This window comes from Corvus brachyrhynchos, unplaced genomic scaffold (assembly GCF_000691975.1).
Source record: "Corvus brachyrhynchos isolate BGI_N302 unplaced genomic scaffold, ASM69197v1 scaffold67, whole genome shotgun sequence".
Lineage (NCBI taxonomy): Eukaryota > Metazoa > Chordata > Aves > Passeriformes > Corvidae > Corvus > Corvus brachyrhynchos.
The window spans coordinates 1,355,937-1,377,765 of record NW_008239114.1 but is presented as its reverse complement, the minus strand read 5'-3'; the positions used below and the strand labels follow the sequence as shown (position 1 = coordinate 1,377,765).

Here is a 21,829-nt window from a genome sequence, read left to right as displayed (position 1 = left end):
GTGTGGTTGGCATTTGAAAACTCATACAAATTGGATCCTCAAACATATGTATTTTTCCAGTATTGGGAGTTCTTGGAAAGTTTTTACCTCTGCTCTGGAGCCAGGCTGGGAGAGCTGGGGGTGTTCAGCCTGGAGAAGAAAAGGCTAAGAGACTTTAGAACTCCTTTCAGTGCCTAAAAGGTCTCCAAGAGAGCTGGAGAAGGACTTTGGACAAGGGCCTGGAATGTCAGGACAAGGGGGAATGGCTTCCCACTGCCAGAAGGTAGGGATAAATGGAAGGAATTCTTGGCTCTGAGGGTGGGAGGCCCTGGCACAGGTTGCCCAGAGCAGCTGTGGCTGCCCCAACCCTGGAAGTGTTTGGGGCCAGGTTGGATGGGGCTTGGAGCAACCTGGTCTAATGCAAGGTGTCCCTGCCCATCCTTTTAGCTATTGGAAGGGGCTCTAAGGTCTCCCTGGAGCCTCCTCTTCTCCAGGCTGAACACCCCCAGCTCTCCCAGCCTGGGTCCAGAGCAGAGGGGCTCCAGAGCTTTTTTTGGGGTTTTCCTTCAAAACCCAAACCAGTCTGGGATTCTGTGAAGGGATGTGCAGATTCTGTCATAGGACCGTGAACTCCTGTGTTCTCCTTTACCTGCTACACTAAAAATGCAGCTGTAGTCCGGGCTTAAATTGCTATGTTTAGATAGGTTTATTTGCTGTGTTTTGGGAAAATAGCTAGCTTAACTTCTGCTATAATTATATCAAGGTTTCAGCAGCATTTAAAAGAGAACATTTCCTTAAAGCTGCAGTGTGGTAAGTGATGTTGCAAATCCCAGTGATGGCACTAGAAATGGAAATGCTGCAAAATCTTAGCTGTGGGCCTGTCAGGAATAGTGTTTTTAGAAAGGTTTCTTTATCCAGCCCCCTCTTTGTCAGCTCCATCACTTGTTATGCTTCAAAAAAAAAATCTGTGTCCTCTGTCAATGTGGAGCCTTTTCCTGCTGGGAATAGTGACTGGTGGTTGAGCCATGGTGGATGCTGGACTCTTGTTCAGGTGTGGGCAGGAAGAGTGGCAAAACTCAGAAAAACCCTTTGTTTGCTTGACTGAGAAGGCTCTGAATGGCACAGGACTGGAAATTGCCCAAGCAAGCTGCCACACATCTGTCTGGGGATAATTTTTGCCTCTAGGAGCACAAGGACTGATCCTCAGAGAGGTTTTAGCCACTGAATATGTAACTGCAAAGTAGCAAATTCAAACTTTCCTGCACACTACCAGACTGGAAAGGTAGTGTGAAAAATGAATAAATAGAATTACTGACTGTATGTTTTTCTTTTTATATACCAACTTCTTTTTTCTGGCCATAAAGGTGAAATTCAGATCTTGGAAACAAAACTTGATGTGGCTGCAAGACAGGGATGTGCACAGAAACCAAGGGCCTGTCAGTCTGTGAATACTGACGATGAATCCCTCCAAGGAATCTCCCCTTGCTCTTCACGTGCAGTTGTGTTGAGGTGTTTCTGCTCACAGCCACTGGTTTCTAGTCACTTAGTGCTAATTGAGCGTTTTTAGCATTTGCTGGAGCTCATGAAACTTCTCCTACGTGAACTTTGGTGTCTATAAGGTAGAGCTGGTTTCTGTGAAAGCAGTATTGGCCCTGGAGTGACTTGCATGCTTTCTGTGTTGAAAAATCCATTTTTCCCTGGGCTGTAGGCAGCATGAGCTGTCTGTCTTGACATAAGCAAGATATTATGTGGCAGCTTAAGACTATCTCAGTCCTTCCCTTCCTACTGCTCCTGTTATGTGCCTTTCATACCAGTGCAAGTGCTTGTCTGGTCCCACTATGAGCCAGTTTAGCTCCTGGATCTGTTCAGTGGGATATCAAATGAGTGTCAGTGCCCTTGCTGGGGGAGAGGGTCTGCTGGCAGGGTATAAGGCAGGGCGAGGGCAGCCCTGGCTTCAGCAGAGCCTGCTGCAAAATCCTGCCATGGCAGAGACTAAAGAAAGCCTGGAGTGATCCACAGAGATTTCTCTGTCTGCCTTTGAGGTCTATAGTTAGGCAACACAAATCTCACCTTTAGTTTGCCAAGTTGGAGCTAAAATCATTTGCAGCTGTTTTTCCATGTCTCTGCTGGGGTAGGAGAAGAACTGGCGAGGCTCTTCCTGTAGAGGACTCTCTGCCACATCAGAGGGGCCCTGCCTGGCCTTCCCACCCCACCTTGCCCTTCCAGCAGGTGCTGTGTGGTGTGAGCGGAGCCACCCTTCCAAGTAGGACACAAAGTGATTTTACATTTTCTTCCCCCATTACTGACCAGGAGAGTTCCCATTTGGCATTGGCCATACCGTGCTGCTCGGCCACCACCAGCAGCTCTTCAAGGCAGTGGGGTGAATGTCAGCCCTGGGCTGCAGGACACCACCTTGGTTTGGCTGAAGCTGATCTAAGGCTGCATCTTAGAAGTTTAGGATATGCTTGTGTTGTAGAGATGATGGAAGAACCATATCTGTATTTGCTTGTGTTGTGAAAATGAAGTCTTTAGGAACTGCATTAAATAGTGCAGTGTAGCCCCTGATGGAGCACCTGTCAGGATAAAGGACTCTTAGCAGAACATTTCTTTGCTAAGCAAATCTGCAGTACCTAAATTTCCATTTTTCACACAGGAGTAAAATGCTTGTGAGCTTTCTAATTATGAAACATAGAGTTATTTTGGGCAGGAACAAAAATTTCAGTCATTTAAGGGCAAGATTTTATATAGACTGTCTTGATTGAGTGCCAGGGAGCGCTGGCTGAGGGGGAGAGAAATTACATACTTAGTGGTCAGAATGACTAAACTGGTGAGACTTGAAAAGCCGGTGCTGCTCCACACCATTAGAAAACTGGCAGTCCCTGCTTTTTAGTGACAGAAAGACTTTATTTTTAGTGTTGGCAGTTGATCACGTACTGGACTCATTTCAAGCTCTTCTCAGATGGTACAAAACATTAGCCTCTGACTGGTGTTGAAATAATGGGTATTAAAAATCATGCTGGAACTAGTGGGATGATGATGATGATGATGATGATGAAAAGGAAGGGAGTAAAATGATGATCTAGACTGAATTCTGAAGTCAGTCCCACATGGTCTGGTGCTGGTTTAGAGCTGTGTTGTGGGCTGTGAACACAAATGGCAAACCAGTCCATCAGCTGCAGAGGAGGAGCACTGTGGAAGTGGAAAATCAATGTCTTGGGCCCTGTTTGGATGAGAGGTGAATTCAGTGCAAGTTGCTGGACACATGGGAGCACAAATGCTGTGAGGCTGGAGGGGTTAATAGGACCATAAAACGTCCTGAGTTGGAAGGGATCGTGGAATCCGACTGCTGGCCCTGCACAGGCACCCCAACAATCTCAATGCCTGAGAGCATTGTCCAAACACTCCTTGGGCTCTGGCAGCCTTGGGGCTGTGACCATTCCCTGGTCCCTGGGGCTCTTTGCATAGTGAATCCATGTCTGTGTGGTCTGTGCTGATCTTCCTAGGTTTGCCAAAATACTCTTTGATTAGAAATGTTAAGGAGCAAAGAGCTGGCAATCCTGTGTGCCTGTGCCTGGCGTCCTAGCAAGAGTAAAAGCAGAGCAATTTAGCTTTCTTCCCATTTCCCTCCCCTTTCAGTAACACAGCTGACCTTCTCTTTCCTTCCCGCAGTGGCTCCTGTTTCTTCACAGAAGCCGAGCTGGAAGCTTTGGCCTTCTGAGGGCTGCCCCAGTGAGGGCAGGTCAGGGAGAGAAGTCGGGGAGAAGTGAAGTGTGGTGCTTCAGCACTCACTGGCAGCACCCTCACTGCAGCGCATGCAGGAGTCCTGGCAATTCTAAAGAATTCCACAGACATTTAGCCAAGCCATCTCTGCTTTAGTGCAGCAGGTATTTACATCTAACTCCCTGTAAATAAGTTGATGGCCCCAGTGCATATATGAAGGTGTGGGGAGTTTCAGAATGTGGCTTCTATTCAAAGCACTTCTCCACCTGACATTTCGTGCTGCTGTTTTGTCTTGGAAATGCTATGTTCATGGTATAATTATGCCTTTGCACGTATTCCTCTCTTCCCATGTGCTCTGCTGGGTTTTTTGTTGTGCTAATCATTGTAAGAGATTTGTTGTTGGTTTCTTTTGATGACTGACGTGGATACTGCTGAGTACTTCTCGTTGTGTGGGGAGTTTTTTCCAATGGAAAAATCTGACATAATCCATATCTCTCTTCCTGCTTACACGAGAAGTATGACTCAACTGTTGTTAAAAAAATGAACCTCCATAGCTAATTAATCAGACTAGAAAATGAATCTTTTTATCTCATTTCGCTCCCTTTCCCCCTGTTTTCTTTAAAACAGAATTTACCTCTTTCTGCTGGTTCTAATGCAATTGTTTCAGAATTAGATTTGCCAAGGATTTTAAAGCATAAAGATTTTAAAGCTGGATTGGTGGTACAGAAGTGCCCGTGCAGGGTGTCGAGGCATGAGGACACACAGAAGCTGGGCCTGAGGAGAGAGAAGAGGAGGTGCAAAAGCTCTGTGGTTTTGCAGGAGCAGCAGTACGAGCTGTTTGTTGTTCCCCAAATCACTGGTGAGTGTAATCTGTGCTGCCAGAGATATGGGGATCACTTGGAGGTGGAATTTTTTGGCAGTGCCGGTTCTGACAGAAGCCCCTTAAGAGCAGAGCTGTGATCATGGGACACCATGGCAAGGTCATACCTTCCAGTGCCGACAGTCCGAGTGCTGACAGTTGCCAGGCTATTTTGGGAGCGCTTTTCCCTTTGTTTTCTGTGAACTCTTCTCTCTGTGCTCCCAGATTTAACCCTGATGCTGTTCAGCTGTCATCGGCCCTGCCTTCATTTGTGGGTTTGAGGTGTATGTTGACATCACGTATTTACTCTTGCCTTGCATTCACTGGAAGATTGACTCCCTCCATCTCCTGGCTAACCTTGTTCCATATATTTTAGACTTATGGCATGAGAACATTCGAGAAGTGATTCTTGTCATTTAATCCCTTTGGCTGTGCTGTGACAGCATGACTGAATTGCCCTGCCCAGTGTGCTTCCAGCCCAGTGTGTAACAGTTAATGGTGCTGCTGGTGTCAGTGTTGGCCTCTGGTTTGCAGGAACCCTTTAGCCATTTCCAAAACTCCTCAAAGTGGTCTTGTTACACCAGTCCTATATAAAAAAGTTGTTGTAAAGAAAACACTCTCAAAGCTCAGATTAAGGAGTGATCTGGTGGTTCTTGGCTCCAGGAGGGTTGTCCTGTGGCTGCTGGTCAGTCCTGGAGGGTGAGGTTCAGCTCACCCTGGTATCGCTGGATCTGTGCTGGTCTGCAGGCAGTGGGAAAGGGCAGGCACATCCCACCCAGCTTGGACAGGCAATGCCCTCTGGGCACATCTGTGTCTTTACATTTTGAAAATGTGGATGAAACTGATCCTTTGCAAGGCAAGGTGTGGGAGTACATGGCTGGGCAGGAAGAACCATGGCAAGCTGGGCTTAAGCCTGCTGGGGCTCTTGTGGTGGTCTTGGGCTGAATTCAGACTGCACTTGCATGCACTCAGAAACCATTCTGCTTTTAGGCTACTGCTTTTGATGGCCTGTATTCACTCCGCCTCTGCACTTAGCACAATCTTTTAATAATTTGAGTGTACTGTCTCCTCTTGGTTTGTCTGAACAAAACTCACTTTTTTCATCCCATGTCTGATGCAGAATTTTTTGTAGCTCCTGGGTGGTGCAGCCTCTGTCACCCAAATGAGTCTACATCAGGTTTCCAGCATGAGGACATAATTTAGGAGGCAAAAGCCAGAGGCTTGGGCACATAAAGTGTCAAAGCCGCAGAGGTGAGTCAGGTCTGGATCAGAATGGCTGCACAAATCTGTCTTCTAGTCCTTCCTCACAATTATAGAGTTCCCTGAATTTTCAAGGAATAAATGTGTCTGTGTATGTCTATATGAACATATATGCACGCGCTTATGATAATCCACACACAAATCCACAGCCTGGAAGGGCAAGGAGAATTCACTGCTGGCACTGGAGGCACTAGATTAGGAGTCTCCTGAGGTATTTGCCAGCTGCAGTGATTCCATGGTGTATCTGTTGCTGTTCTGTACCTGACTGGCACTGGGGTATGTTGAGAGCTGGGTGCTTTTCAAGCAATAGCAGATGGTCCCTGCTCTGAGGGTCTCTCCATCTGAATTGTAAGTGGTTTCCCCATTTGGAAGGATGGAGTGGCTTTCTGGGCGCTCTGACATATGGAGAAGGCTCCTGAAGATCATTTCAAGAATGATGGATGTGTGGTTGCATTAAAGAATCTCAGAGGTGTTTGTCAATACTTTGACTCAAGAGTTACAGAAGGAGGAACAGAGGGAAGCAAACCGTGTCAGGGAAGGGCTGGGCGTGTAAAGAGCTTTGAACATGGTTCAGCACTTGATTTCTGGATTGGAGGAGAGTCTGGTAGAAGAATTAGTAATGGGGGTTTCATGAGCAATCTGATTTAGCAGCAGCAGCATTTTGCACAGGGCAAGAGGTACCACAGTGCTGGGAAGCCCTGGAGATGGGTGTTTCCTGGAGTAATCAAGAAGAGCTGAAGCATGGCCTCTCCTGGCCCGGCGTCTCTCATACTCCATTTCAAAAGCCAGCATGTGCCTGAGCAGCCAGTTTATGTATTGCATTTATGTGTAACAAGTGGAACTGCCAAGTATGATTTCCATGTGGGAACCATGGGGATTGCTACCCAAGGATCCGACACAGTAGGATTACAAGATTTTCACTCTTGTGTACAGAGAAGTCACCGAGACTGGGTTCTGTCACAAGACTAGGGTATTCATAGTAGAAACACGTAGCACAGCAGCCAAGCACACAGCCCTTTCTGCTTTCCCCTTCCTGCATCTTCCTTCTGCCTTGAGCAAATGCATGGCTTCTCTCTCTCAAATCCCAACCAACCACATAGGGAGCACCAGGGAATTAAATACAGCCAAAGTTAGCCCACAGCAGTTATTACAGGTTTCCTGGCTGGCTGATTCCAAGCTCCTACATGCTGCTTTATCCCATGATCATATGGCACTGGGGGATGTGACGTGTTATTTGTAAACTAAGTATTGGCTCAGAGGGGCTGCGGGGAGCAGCGCCATGTGCTCCCAGCCAGGCTCCCCCTTGTTACAGGTATTGCTGTTGGCAGGGCAGCACCTTGTGCAAGCACAGGGCAGGACATGGCCCTGCTGCTGAGTGGCTCTCACTGACATCCTGGCCAGAGCTGTTCTACCTGCAAACAGCTGCACTGAAAGTTGTTCATGTATTTATGCTAAACCACTGAGAACTGGGCAAGTTGTGGAGAAAATAACCACCTTCACGTGGGTGCCTGTGACAGCCCTGCAGATGTGCAGTTACTGCCTGGCTTCTGTGTTCTTCTGGGTTTGTAACCACTTTTCTCCTTGTGGAGGTGAAAAGGTATACTTTTTTTTCCTCTCAGCTGATCCCAAGCGATTTCTTAGGAATTTGTCAGGTGGTTTAGTTGCTCTCCTCGCTGCTATCCTGTGTGTATCTAATATGTAGTGGAATGTAACACCAGTCCTAGGCTGGGGCTTTGCTAAATGTGATGCACCCCTAGAAAGTGAGCGGTGTCGCACTGTTCACACCTTCTTGGAGCCCGATTCCCAGTCCCCTGAACCCTCAGTCTCATCCCATCTGTCTCTTTTTCCTCCCTGATCCTCCGGTCTCTGTCCCAGGGGATGCCCAGGAGATATGCAAACCAAACCCTTGGCAGGCAGCTGGAGCAGATACTCATCAGGGCTCAGTGGTGCTTGTGCGTTCTGGGTGCTCGGAGGAAAGAGCAAACACAACACCATTGTAATAATGAGGTTTCATTCAAGATAAGATCAGATTTTGTCTGGTGGCTGGACAAGCCTTGCCAGATGAGCCAAGTTGTTCTGTCCCATTTCCTGGTGTCCCCGTTTCGTTACTGTAATGTAAACTTCATGCTTGGAAGAAGAATGCCTTGGCAACAGCTCCTGGCAAAACTCAAATCTGCAGTGAGTGCCCCTGGCTGGAAAGGGCTCCACCTGTTAGCTGCGAAGGGGGGAAGCTAATATGCCATATCTGCAAATTTTAGAAACTGAGCACTTCCTCCCTATGGAAAAACTGCTAAATGCTGGTCTGCTGCCAGGAGCTGGAGGAACTCCATGAGCTGGGGATGGAGACTTGCCCAGCGATGCCTGGGATTTAAATCCTATGAGCCAACTTTCTTTGCGTGTTGAGTGGGTAATTCTGGGCACTGGATGCGGTTTGCATCAAGGACTGCTAAAACTGTAATACATTAGTGCCGTTCCAGAAGCCCTTGAAGCTTATCAACTGCCAAGAAAAATACAGGGATGGCAAGAGATTAGCCTGCTGAAGATCCACAATGAGAGGGAAAGATACTCACCCTGTACTCCCACCCTGTCACATCACCCTGAAGGTTTTGTTAGAGCTTGTACAGAGGCAGAGGATAAAGAAGGAATTAAAATTTTAAAGACAAAATTGCTATGCTCTGTAGTTAACCTTGCTTTTAGCCTCTCCTACATGTGAACCAAGCAGCTGAGGGTTAGCAAGGCCTGAAATGGAAAGAATTAAGCCTATCCCTCTATTTTTCTTCATGCCTGATTCCAAGGGCAGTTTAAGAGAGGGAGTGTTTCCTCACATGAAGTAACTACCCACCAAAAGGGCAACATTACTTCTCAGCCAAACTCTTTTTGACTACCTCCCTTCCATTACTTCCCAACCAACTCTTTTTGACTACCTCCCTTCCCTTTGGGGGCTGAGGGCAGGTGTCTGCTTTGTGACTCTGCTCCCCGAGGTCGTGGTCCTTACCTTGTTCCTAAGGAATGACGGATCAAATAAGAGAGGAGAACTCTGCATAGCAATAGATCCTCTTGGGTTACTAAACTTATCCACTCTCCTAAATTTAAGGTTGGAGGATTAGTAGTCCTTAAAGGAGGACATATCTACCCCTCTACTTCCTCTTTGTCCTCTTCTCCTTCCTCCAGTAACCTCAGGTAACCCAGCTGGCTCAGCCTGAAGGGGAGCTGTGCCCCTGAACCCCAGTGAAGGCGTTTTTCCTACAGGCTGGCTCACAGGGCTTAATTTCAGTAGATTTGCACAAGAAAACACACAGCAGAGATGTGCTGGAGGGGTATCAGCAGTCAGGGCTCTCAAAAATTTTAGGTGGACAAATGTGTGCCCTAAGTACTTCTAAACAGTGAGAATTTTGTTCTGTAGTGTGTGTCTTGGTTAAATGATGTCATGTATGAAACTATTAATACCATTAATGTATGTGCAAGTATGAATTCCCTGATAACATCAGTGCTAATCAGCTGATAACTTAAAAGTACACACAGAAATAGATTGCAACCCCTAAAAGCTGCCATTTAATCTGTCGTAACATTTTTAAAGGCTTTCTAAAGTTCTTAAAGTTCAGAAGATCTTTAGAAGTCACCAATTTTACTTATTATCCAAGTTGTTGACCTCATAATTCTTGCTCTGAGTTGTGTTAAACATGTCATATCATGTTAAGATATGAGAAGTGTATTCTTTTAGGGTGTCTGACTAAAAAATTATGTAAATAATCCCTTCCGTGATAGTTTCTTACATGACACCATGATGAGATTTTCAGAGCTGAGCAGGAGTTACTCAATACTTTTTTGTCAAATGCCATTTTTGGAAACTCCTTTTCCACCTCAATTTTTCAAATCTTGGCCAATGTAATTAGTAGCATGTAATGATACAACAGTGCAAAAAATTCTTGCATTTTGATATTTAAAGTAGGCAAGGTCATACCTGTCACTTAAAAAACTGTTCATGTTACTCCAGTCTGTGTGTCTATTCCTGTGTGTCATCAGCTTGCATTAAAATCAGTATTTGCCAGGCAGTGTCCCATGGCTGGATCACACAGGTGGAACAGCAGCTTTTCCTTGGTCACATACCTTGATCAGCTTTTCATGAACTATGGAAGAGTGGAGGAGGGTTGTTTCTCTTACATATTAAGGAATACTCTGCTGCTCCATTAAGGATACTCCACCTTTGCACTTGGCTTTCTCTTGGTGGTAAATGCAGACAGCAAGTGTTAAATGGTCCTGGCTCCCTTGGGAGGTGAGTCCCTGCTGCTGTCAGCACCCACAGAGCCCTGACACCTCATCATCAATTGCTCTCTGCAGGAGCCAGGAGAGGCAAATCACTGCAGATTTCAGTGTAGGAACAGGTGGGGATTGATCCCATTATCCTGCTGGTTCTATGGATGCATTCCATCAGAAGCAGGCAGGATGGGGACCAGCACAGCAGCAAGGCCAGCAACAGGGAGAAATTTAAAAGAGTAACAGGGGCTCTTCTATGCATTTAAACAGGTATTTAACTTTAGAGTTCGGTCTATCCAGTGGCTTGAGCAAGATTTCCCTTGGCTGATTCCCAGGCTATGCAGATGAAGTAGGTGTATTTGATAAACAGTGTAAATATAATTCTCTATCAAATATATACAAAGCTCACGCTCTAGCGACATTCTCCAGTCTAAATTTAGATTCCCACTGGAGCTGCAGGTAACACTTGAACAAACCCAGCAGAGTACTGAGTGTGCACAGGCAGGAACCATCCATCCACCTCGCTGCCTTGGCTGATAAAATTCCTCTGTGAGGCTCTGGTGTTGTGGGCAGCCAGAAGGGATTGTGCCCGAAAGAAAACCACTGCGTGGGTGAACCTTTCCTGGCTGTTTCCAGAGCAGTGTGAAGTCAACACTGGTGGTGTTCCCAGGTCAAAATGTAAGTAGCTCATCAGGAAGATGTTAAGTGCAGTTTATTTGAGGTGTGTGTTGGGAGAAAGCTTAAAGTAAATCACAATAAATATGAGTTGCAGTAAAACAGAGATTAGACCTGAGTTTTGCAGGCTCAGACTTGAATTCTCAAAGAATTTCTCCTTGAGCTGAAGAGGGATTATTATGGATCCATGTGTATCCATGCCCACCTATGCGTGCATCACATCCTTTACCTTCCTGCTGCATTTCAGTGCGTTGGTACAGACAGAAGACATTAATAGATTTGTTTGTGTAGTTTGCAGGATTATGGAAATCAGGAGTTTATCCTTTTTACAGTATGTCTTAAAATTAATCACATGCATATTGAGCACACAGTAGTTCCCCTGGACAGTAGGAATATTTGGCTTGTGTTTCCTGCCCTCATCACCTGCTGATACTTGGAGGCTACATCTGTGTTGCTGAAGCAGAAGGAGCAAGTTGCAAGGAAAATCCTGATTAGATTGTGAGAAGAATTACCCACAGAGAGGATGGTGAAGCAAGGGGATAGGGAGTCTCCATCCCTGCAGGCTGAACTGAAGCAGGCCCTGAGCAGTGTGATGTAACAAGATTTAGCCCTGCTTTGAGCAGGGGGTCGGACCAGATAAACTAAAGGAAGACCAAACCCTTGCTCCTGAGGCTGGTGGTAGAACCTGGTTTGTGTCCGCGTTGCTAAGATGTAACCATGTCTTGCCCCATACGCATGGACCGGGGCTCCTCCAATCTTATGGCAATGCTCTTCAGTCCCCAAGATTTTTTGTGTTGAGCTTTTTTTTTGAATTTTACTGCTTGAAATAATCCAAGAGAAGCCTCTCAGAGCAGGGTTTACAGGACAAAACTGGTTTGGGCTTGAGGGTGGGAGGGTGTTGATGGACTGAGTAGGGGGGATGCAGCCAGTCCAGATGGGGCTCAGCCGTTCTGGGTTTGGAGCAGCCCCTGAAGTAAACGACTTGTAGACTTCTGCGTGTGCTTTTCTGGCCAAGGTTCAGGTAAACCAGTTTAAAGCAGGGCCAGGAAACACGCTGACACTTTCAGCACAGGCACAGTTGAGACTTGAGCCTGCTCCTGGGGGCATCCTTTCCCAGTGCTGTGGATGTTCCCTGTGTTGTCTCATGTTTGTCCAGTACCCGCACTAGGAATTAGTTATCTGGAGTGTACTTCCTTAGAGATTTCAAAGGTGGGCTTGTGTGTGGCTGTTTGTGAACCAAGCAAATGGAGGACTAATTCGTGATTGTGTCCTAAGCGGACAGTTTGGGGTTTGCACTGAGAATCATAGAGTGTCCTGAGCTGGAAAAGCTCCACAAGGATCATCCAGTCCAACCTTCCTTGCAGTAAAAATAGCAAGAGCTGGTTGTCCTGGTCCAGGACATGCTTCTCCTTTGACATGAGCAATGCAGCACACATGAATGCGTTGATAAACCAGGATTGTTTCTTTTTGGTGTGTGTGGATATTGATTCAAGAGGATTTCCTCATTTTTGTTCCTTGCTGGGACAGGAATAGATGGATAGTCAGTGCTGCTTGTTTTAGATGGATCATCTGGGGGTCACCTGACTGCTGTAAACAATAGATGTGCCCACATCAAGCTATGCAAAAGGATCAAATGTTGGGATTTTGGAGGAATTCTGGACAAGCTGTTTCCCTCTCTAGTAATGAGGAGCTGGGTTTCTGCCTGGGGATGGACATGCAGTAAAAAGCAGTCCTTGCACCTCCTGCTCATGCCCTGTGCTTCCCAGCAGAGGCACACACATTTGGATGTGTGTATTAGGTTGCCAGCTCATCCTTGAATAGCAGCTTCCAGTGAACTGTAAATGCAACGCAGAACATGCTGGAGCCAGGAATTCGAGGAAGGAGGAATTCCACCCAACAGAACTGCTGAGACTTGAAAATCAAGCTAGGTTTTCTTCTGGCAACTTCAAACCAGGGAGCTCTGTGTAAATGCAGGCTCAGGAATGACTACAGCAGCTAATCAAGGGCTGTCATTCTCTTCAGCAGTTCATGGGGCTGTAGAACAAACAGGGAAAGTTTCCTGTGTTAGAAAAACAAAGAGATATTGCTGAATAAAGAAGTTATTAAGTTCTCTAGAACTCTGCTTTTGCAATGATTACCTCTGTAACTGAGCTGCTTTAGTCTGGCTCCTGGAGCTGCTGCTTTCCCTTCTCATCCCCGCCCCTAGTGAGGCCTCATTGTGTTCACTGTTACAACCTTTATTCACTGACATTTTGAGGACCAGTATAATCTAAGTAAATACACAGCTTGCCTTGCTTAGAGGGATTTGATGCTGTACGTAAAACTAACGCAGATCCATTATTTCAGCGTCCCTGCTGTGGGGAGGGAACTGTGTGCAAGACAGGAAGGAGATCCGTGGTGAAAAGTGAAGTTTGAGCAAATTCAGCGGTCTTCTATCTGGGAACTCTTGAGTTACAATTAATTTTTGGAAGTTCTGAAATTAATTTGTTTTAGTTCACAAATTGAAGCTACCCAGAGCTTTAAGGTGTGCTTGCTCACAGCATGGGAAGTTCAACCCAGAAATTGCCTGCTGCCAATAAGCTTCCAATGAGGGTTGTATGTTTGATTTAACACCAACACCTTTTTGTTTCTCTCTTCCTTTTCCCTTCAATCCTTCCCCCCCGGACATCTCCTCCCTTCCTCCCTCAGGCCTGTATTGATGAGAACCTGGACATGGTGAAGTTCCTGGTAGAAAATGGAGCCAATGTGAACCAGCAAGACAACGAGGGCTGGACTCCTCTTCATGCAGTGGCATCGTGTGGCTACCTGAACATAGCAGAGTGAGTGAGTTTGGGGCTATTCCGGGTATTTATAACACTTCCCCGTGCCTCTCTCTTCAGAGCAGGTACACAGGTGATGGATACTCTGACCCTTGTCCAATGCTTTGGCAAGCAATGCTGAAAATAGGTGCTTTCCTCTTGGTATTGAATTCTGAACTTCCGAGGATTAAGGTGAAGCCTTCAACTGGTTGCCTTTTGCTGCTGCCATTATTAGACTGTCTTATGATTCATTAGATACTTTAACTAAAATGCCAAGCAAAAAGGAAATGGGAGAGCTGGTACAGGGATGTGTAGTGAAGGAGCTCCTCCATGTGAGGGTGGTGAAGCCCTGGCGCAGGGTGCCCAGAGCAGCTGTGGCTGCCCCTGGATCCCTGGAAGTGTCCAACACCAGGCTGGATGGGGCTTGGAGCAGCCTGGGACAGTGGAAGGTGTCCCTGCCCATGGCAGGGGTGGGACTGGATGGGCTTTATGGTCCCTTCCAACACAAACCAGGCTGGGATTCCGTGACTGCCTTTCCTTACCACAGACTGGTATGAGCAGTGCTGTGGTTAAGTGGAGACTTTCAAGTTCAGCTGTCAATCCAGCACCACGAATGTGTTCACCACTAAACCTCAAGGGCCACATCCACTCATTTTCTGAACACTTCCGGGGATGGTGACTCCACCACTGCCCTGGGCAGCTGTGCCAGGGCCTGACCACTGTTTCTGGAAAGAAAGTTCCCCCTATACCCAACCTGAGCCTCCCCTGGCACAGCTTGATGCTGTTTCCTCTTGTCCTGTCCCTGTTCCCTGGCAGCAGAGCCCAACTTCCCCCGGCTGCCCCCTCCTGTCAGGGACTTGTGCAGAGCCACAAGGTCCCCCTGAGCCTCCTTTGCTCCAGGCTGAACACCAACCCATTATTCTTTACCAGTCATACTGTGTTTATATATTTAGTCCGCTACAGCTACCAGAAAGTTTCCAAAATTTGAATTAAGATAACTATTTCTTAAATGCATTGAAAATAAATTATAAAACCAAGCAACCTCACCCCACCTATATTTGTGTGCTTACATAGATACTTCTTTTACTTCTCAGAGTTTTACTGATTAAAAGATGTACAAGCCAAAGAAGACATCTGTTGCTCTTGAATGAACTTTTGGTAAAGTTATAAAAGGACAAATTCAAAAACTGATGATACTTGATGAGGCTTTTTTTAAAATTAGTATTATTGCCTTTTCTTCAAAAAAAAAAAGGGACAATCAACCAGGTTAAAGCAAGAACAGGGGTATTTAAGTAACTATGGAGAAAGAAAAACTGTGAGCCTCTGAGCAAGGACCTTGCATTTACAATGAACGTTTTTAGTCTAGAAATTGGCTAAGAATAAGGTCCTCATTTGGTAACTGAACTTGCATGAGAAAGACAAATACTTTGTCGTGCTGTCTGACTGCCTGTGTCATTGCTCTGAAGCCAAGCACACGAGGTGTGACTTGCTGGCCTGGGTGTCCTTGCTGCAGGTACCTGATCAGCCACGGGGCCAACGTGGCTGCTGTGAACAGCGAGGGGGAGGTCCCGTCCGACATTGCAGAGGAGGCGGCCATGAAGGACCTGCTTCTGGAGCAAGTCAAGAAACAAGGTAAAGGAAGGGCTTGAATATGTGAGCGTTGGGACCCCTAAGAGCTTCTGTATGAGAATTCTGCTGCCTTGTTCTCTGTTGGTGAAGAGAACTGAGATCTGGCCCAGAAAGCAGCAGACAAGTTTTGCTTTGCTATCAGGACACTGGAGCAGATGCAGGAGGTTTGTTGTCTCTGTCCTTGGGATTCTTCAAAGCAAGACACCACAGTCCTGAAATCTGATTCATCAGATCTGGTTCCTTTAAAAGTGAGATTTAATTCTGCCCTCTAATACCAATGGAAGGTCTTGTTTCACTGAGGCTTGATGAAACCGAGGTGTGATTTACAGGACTGCCAAAGGCAGGGACCAGGAAATGAATATTCCAGGCCTGGAGTGACATGCTTTATCCTGATTTTTCCCTAGATTTCTTCTGCCATCTCCCCTTTCTCATCAGGTGTGCCTGGCTGAGGGGCTGCTCTCCAGGCTGTCCCTGCACAAACATCCCTGGCTGAAGAATAGTTTGGAGCTGGTGTTAAGAAATGCTTTATCAGTCTAAAATTTTTCTTCATACTCACGGAATTCATTTGGGAGTGGTTGAACGTCTGCATGTGTGTGTGAGAAGTTTAAATTGTGTCTATGAATTTCATCAAGAATGTTGGACAAGGAACCCAAGGAATTCCTGGAACTTCCATCTTTGGACACAGTTAAAGCTCAGCTGCATTCATGTCTGAGCTGGGTGATCTGGCTTTGAAGTTAGCCTCCTTGGAGTGGGTGTTTGGGCTACAGATCCCCAAAGACTCTTTCCAGTCTGGATTATTTTATTCCTGTAGATTTTGGGGAGGGGGAGTGGGAGTGGGAGTTGCTTGCATGCTGGATTGAATCGAGTCTCTCTATCAGATACATTTTGACACATGGTGGTTACTTTATTTTTTTAAGGTATAATTAGGAAGGGGTCAGTGCTTCGCTGCTTTGTCACCTGTGTTAATGGTCCAGGGCCACCAAATTTGTCAGGCACAACTTGCCCTCAGAGAAGCCCTGTTGGCTGTCACCAGTCACCTCCTTATTTTCCATGTGCCTTAGTGTAGTTTCCAGGAGGATCTGCTCCATGATCTTGCTGTACACAGAGGAGAGGCCAATTGGCCTGTAGTGCCTCAGGTCCTCCTCTTTTCCCAGTTTAAAAACGGGGGTTATGTTTTCCATTTCCCAGTCTGTGGGAACTTCACCAGACTGGCACAACTTCTCAAACAGGAGAGTGACTTAGGCACTTCCTCCACCAGCTCCCTTGGGACCCATGGATGCATCTCACCAGGGTCCATGGACTTGTGCACCTTCAGGTTCCTTAAATGCTCTCAAACCTAGCAGTAATGTGGTTGAAACCGTACAGGACATTGAGGCAGTGATTCTGCCTCACCTGCAGGTATTTTGCCTGACACTTTTTGGGATTCTGCTTGCATTGCCTCACCACATTAGTGGCATCCTGCTAAGATGCCCTGAAACAACCATCTGTCTCCACTGAGAAGATTCCCATCACACAGTTTAAAGGATCATAACTGCTGGAGGAAATGGGGTTGAACTTTAAATAAGCATCTGTCCAGCTCCGCAGCCTGTCCTCAGCAGGGGCTGTGAGCAGATGCCTGCTCCAGACTGTAACAACAGCTCAAGTGTGTACAATTCCCCTCCCAGCCTCCAGCCACTGTGCCTCCAGAAATTCCTGAGCCAAACTGGCTTTCTGTGTACTTGTGAGTGCCCCGTGGCTTTCTGTTTCCTGAGCTCATGCAGCCCTCCTTAGGAGCTCCAACATGTCCAGCATTGTGTGTAATAGCTACAAACTTGTCTAGTCCTTCGTCTGAAGCCAGTTTATTTCTGATCTTTGCAAAATCCTGCAGCAGCGGGTCTCACAGCTCAGACTCTGAGTTAAGTGTTTTCCTTGGTTCTGTTTTAAACCTAATGCCCCATAATTTAATTGGCAATCATGTCATTCTTATACTGAAAGTATTAATCCATAGGGACTCTTACTTTTCGGGACTCTTCCTGATTTTTGAGATTTGTCATCTTCTTGTTTGTATTTTTTCCTAAGTGGGAGGGTTCTACTCTGATTAATCCTGTTGGATTGGTATCAATACTTGTGATTGATATATTGTCCTTCCATGATCTCATTACTGTGAAAACTGCACTTAGGAAAACAAGTCAAGGTTGGTTTTACCTCTCACTGGTTTAATGACAGTTGACACAATCTGTCAGCCAGACACACCTCCCTCTCCACGTCATCCCCCTGCCTCTCCACATTTCCACCTGCTCCTAAGCAGTCACTTAGGCCATCAGAGTAGATTTCTTCTGGCCTTCTCATGCCAAAATGATTTCAAATTGTGTTTTGTCAGAATCTGGGGGTTTGCTGCTCAGTGGAATAACTCAGTACTTCTCTCAGCATGCCTGTCATGAATGCCTCTGGAGCAGTGCAGATCCCTGTGTGTGTTACATGCAGAGTGTCCTGAATTTGGAGTGAGCACAGAGCTGAGGTCAGCGTGCTCCTGCAGGAGACATCTGAGGATCCTCAGACTGTACCCTCAGTACAGGTCAATTCAGTCAGTTAAGCTGTTGTTCATGACTGTTGTTTTGGTCTAGGACACAGCCCATGTAGAATTCAATCCTTCTACCCTTAATGCTCAGCTGAGCTTTTAGTTAATTGGGCTGGGTTGCAACCACTGGCCCAACTTTCAAAATTTTTAACTCAGACAGTTTTTGAAGTCTCTGTCAATGACACAGGAGCTCTCCCAGTTCATAGAAAAGGCTTTTGCTGATTGTTTTGTGGAAGATCAGAAATAGTTTACTAATATTTTATAGCAAAGGGAATGTAAGGTAAGTTTAACAAGTACTTCAGAGCTTTCATCTCTTGTTCATCTCTTCTTCTGTGCTTCACCCCCTTAGGTGTAGACCTAGACCTGTCAAGGAAAGAAGAGGAGCAGCAAATGCTTCAAGATGCCCGGCAGTGGCTGAACAGCGGGAGAATTGAGGATATAAAGCAGCCCCGGACAATGCTCAGCTGAGCTTTTAGTTAATTGGGCTGGGTTGCAACCACTGGCCCAACTTTCAAAATTTTTAACTCAGACAGTTTTTTGAAGTCTCTGTCAATGACACAGGAGCTCTCCCAGTTCATAGAAAAGGCTTTTGCTGATTGTTTTGTGGAAGATCAGAAATAGTTTACTAATATTTTATAGCAAAGGGAATGTAAGGTAAGTTTAACAAGTACTTCAGAGCTTTCATCTCTTGTTCATCTCTTCTTCTGTGCTTCACCCCCTTAGGTGTAGACCTAGACCTGTCAAGGAAAGAAGAGGAGCAGCAAATGCTTCAGGATGCCCGGCAGTGGCTGAACAGCGGGAGAATTGAGGATATAAAGCAGCCCCGGACAGGAGCCACAGCTCTTCATGTTGCTGCAGCCAAGGGCTATTCTGAAGTCATGAGGTAGGAGCTCCTCCCAGGGCTGATGTGTGAAATTAAGGCTAAAGAAGACATCTTGCTTTACATTCAGAGAAATTTGTTCCATACTGAGATTTTCAGGCTGCTGTTTCTCAAAAGGCTCTTGTGGTTTTATGTGTCCAACCATAGTGGTTCACCCAGAAATACACAGGGACTGGAGGATTCCCTTTCATACCTCCAGGCCTTTTTGAAGTAATGAAAGCTTTTTGGAGAGTGAGGTATAAATTAGGAGGTCTCTAATTTTTCTAATCATGAGGTCTAATTTTCACTGTTAGGGTAATAATTTTAGGACTAGCAAGCTAAACAGTATTAGGGGATAAAAGTATAATTTTGACATACAAGTGACAACACACACTGCATGACAGTCACAAACATGACCAGTCTAGTGGGAAAATGCAGTGTTCACCCCTGTCTCACTGTCCTCTACCCCTTCATGCTACTGCTCCTGCAGTGACAGAAGGATTCCAGCACCTGACAGCTCTGCTGCCCTGGCACTAAAAAGATTATTATGAACATAAACTTGCCCAATTTCCTGGTAAAAAACATTAATATTGTTACAGGTAATGTCAAATTAAGGTTTCCAACAGTAAAGCTTTTTCTCTGCTCTTTCTGTCTGGGCGGAGCTGCCCATAAACATAGAGATCATCAAATCACAGACTGGACTGGGAGGAGCCTTAAAGCCCATCTTGTCCCACCCTCTGCCATGGCAGGGACACCTTCCACTGTCCCAGGTTGCTCCAAGCTCCAGCCGACCTGGCCTTGGACACTTCCAGGGATCCAGGGGCTGCCACAGCTTCTCTGGGCACCCTGTGCCAGGGCCTCCCCACCCTCACAGGGAAGGAATTTTTACCTCATATCTAATCTAACCCTGCCCTCTGTCCCTGTGAATTTATTCCCCCTTGTCTTGTTACATGCTCTTGTAAATAGTCTTTACAGGGTTACTCTATTGCCCACGTTAAAATCCATTCTGGAAATGTTCATCTATCTTGATCCTAAATTTCATAATTTTAAGTGACATGACTTGATGTCTTAAGAGCTGTTTCATATCAAGCCTCAAGCATTTTATTGTACTCCATGTTTCTGATTTGTATTCAGTCATTAGAACTTATAATTGAGTGATGAGCTGTCTGTGCCTGTACCATGCCCAAGAACAGGAATCTAACACAGCTCATGTGAATAGAAATGTAATATCTCTGAATCTGAGGTGTTGGTCCCATGGTCTGTCAGGGGAGGGTTGTGAATCCAGTGCTCCTTGATGAAGTTCAGTGTGTGCAGGGTGACTTAGTTCTGGACAGCCTCTCCTTGGCATTAATTGTGGTAATGATAAACACATCTCACAGCAAGCTGACATTGTTGCACTCTTGTGTATGTGACGGCCGTGCTGAAGTTCAAATCCAGAGCTTTAGTGACTTAAACCAAAGGGGCTGACAGCCAGGAGCCAGCTAACTCTAAATGAGTCGTGGAATTTGTCTGTGACCTTGAATCTCTTAGCAGCTCTGTTTCTCCCTTCTGCCAGCTGGAAAATCAACAGAAACTCAGCACCTAATTTACAATTTCTTTCACAGAGAAGCCCACAGCTGCTCTGCTGTGACTGTGTTTTATTTAGCACAGTAGCACATTGGTGTAAAGCTGCAGGAGTTTCCAAGCTGTTGGTGACATGTTGGGGTCGTGCTGGATTTCCCTCATGCTATGCAATGGTGGCTCTGGATGGGGGAATTTCCCACAATGGAAATTTTCAGGAGCAGTTTTACCAGACTTGCAGAATTCCCCTGGGATGTTCTTCAATATTTAAGCAATTTGGATAAGAGTTTTGATACAGGAGCTGCTCAGTGATCAGGTGAGCCTGATCACTGCCACACCAGTGTGCACATGGCTCTGGAGCTCCAGACTACTACCCCTGACCCTCTTGTGTTTGTTTTGGTGTTAAATATTCAAGCTCCAGGTGCTGTGAAACACCAGTGTTCTGCTCTGATGGAGAAGGGAGGGTGGAAGGGGCACAGCTGTGAAGGTGAGGAAAGGAGATCCCAGGCAGGTTCACTTGTGGAAGATTTGTTTGAAATGTGCAAGGGCATCTCTGAAAAAATGCATTTGGGGTTGTTTAATCCAAATGAGGGTTGTTTAGCATACAAGTGTCACCTCTGTCAATGCCACTGGTGCTTCCCTGGCAGTCCTGTTGGTCTCCTTGTCGACCACCCCACACTGTGGCCTTGTGCTGTTGGAGAACCAAGCTCAAGCTCCAGTTCCCAAATGTCCCTCTCCTGGCAGGTGCTGTGCTTGGCTCCCTGGCACAGGGATGGCAGTTGCAGGGATGCTGTCTGTGTGCTCAGTGCCTGAGCCAGTCCAGGCTCTCTCCTCCACTGGAGCAGGAGTTCAGACTGGGTCACCAATGCCAGATGGGAAATCAAGGTGTTCTCCCAATTCAGGACATGCTGAAAGGGACTGTTATCAGTTTGACATATTCCAGCAGGTTTTACATCAACGTCACTTTTCATTCATTGCCCTTTCCATTACAGTTTCGAGCACATCAGGTGGGATGTCGCTTTGGTTAATAACCAAGTCCAGAAGCTCCTGGCTGCTAGGAAGCCTGGCTACCTACTTGATGCCTAATAGGGGAAACTCTGCTCTGCCAGGAAGTCATTCCTGATGAGCAGAGATCAATCTTGCTTCTTTCCTCAGGCTCCTGATCCAGGCTGGGTTTAATTTGAACGTCCAGGACAACGATGGCTGGACTCCGCTCCACGCTGCTGCTCACTGGGGAGTGAAGGAAGCGTGTTCCATCCTGGCTGAGGCTCTGTGTGACATGGACATCAGGAACAAGCTGGTCAGTACACAACTAATGCAGGGTATTCTATAGCCAGGTTAATGACAACTATTGCCTGCTGCATGATCATGGAATCATAGAACCCCAGACTGGTTTGGGTTTGGAGGAACCTTATAGCTCATGGATTTTCAAGAGCTTGTCCAGGGCTGTTCTTGGTGTTCCCATCCCTGCTGGGATGTTCATACTGGTCTGTGAGCTGCTTCCCACTGGAGCAGGGTCGGGTGTGCCATGGCAGCCTCTGGGGGAGGAGAGAAGGTTGGATGTGCTTGGAGGAGCACCAGGGGATGAAGGCTGGCAGGAGGATGTGATAAGAGAGGGCCCTGTGTGTTCCAGATGTGCTGGAAACTGCTGGAACATAAGTGCCTCCATGAGAAGCCCT

At 46.4% G+C, this 21,829-nt stretch overlaps 1 protein-coding gene across 1 annotated transcript in view; it reads left to right on the top strand.

The window, feature by feature from the left end:
* The first annotated feature begins 7,324 nt into the window (after positions 1 to 7,324).
* The window catches only part of PPP1R12B (protein phosphatase 1 regulatory subunit 12B), a 102,499-nt gene continuing 87,994 nt past the window's right edge, over positions 7,325 to 21,829 (top strand). Inside the window, exons 1-5 of the mRNA XM_017739833.1 lie at positions 7,325 to 7,343; positions 13,433 to 13,566; positions 15,059 to 15,177; positions 18,455 to 18,614; positions 21,306 to 21,450. Of these exons, the coding sequence (XP_017595322.1) occupies positions 13,460 to 13,566; positions 15,059 to 15,177; positions 18,455 to 18,614; positions 21,306 to 21,450 (531 nt within the window). The 5' untranslated portion in view covers positions 7,325 to 7,343; positions 13,433 to 13,459. The remainder of the gene's footprint in view (positions 7,344 to 13,432; positions 13,567 to 15,058; positions 15,178 to 18,454; positions 18,615 to 21,305; positions 21,451 to 21,829) is intronic.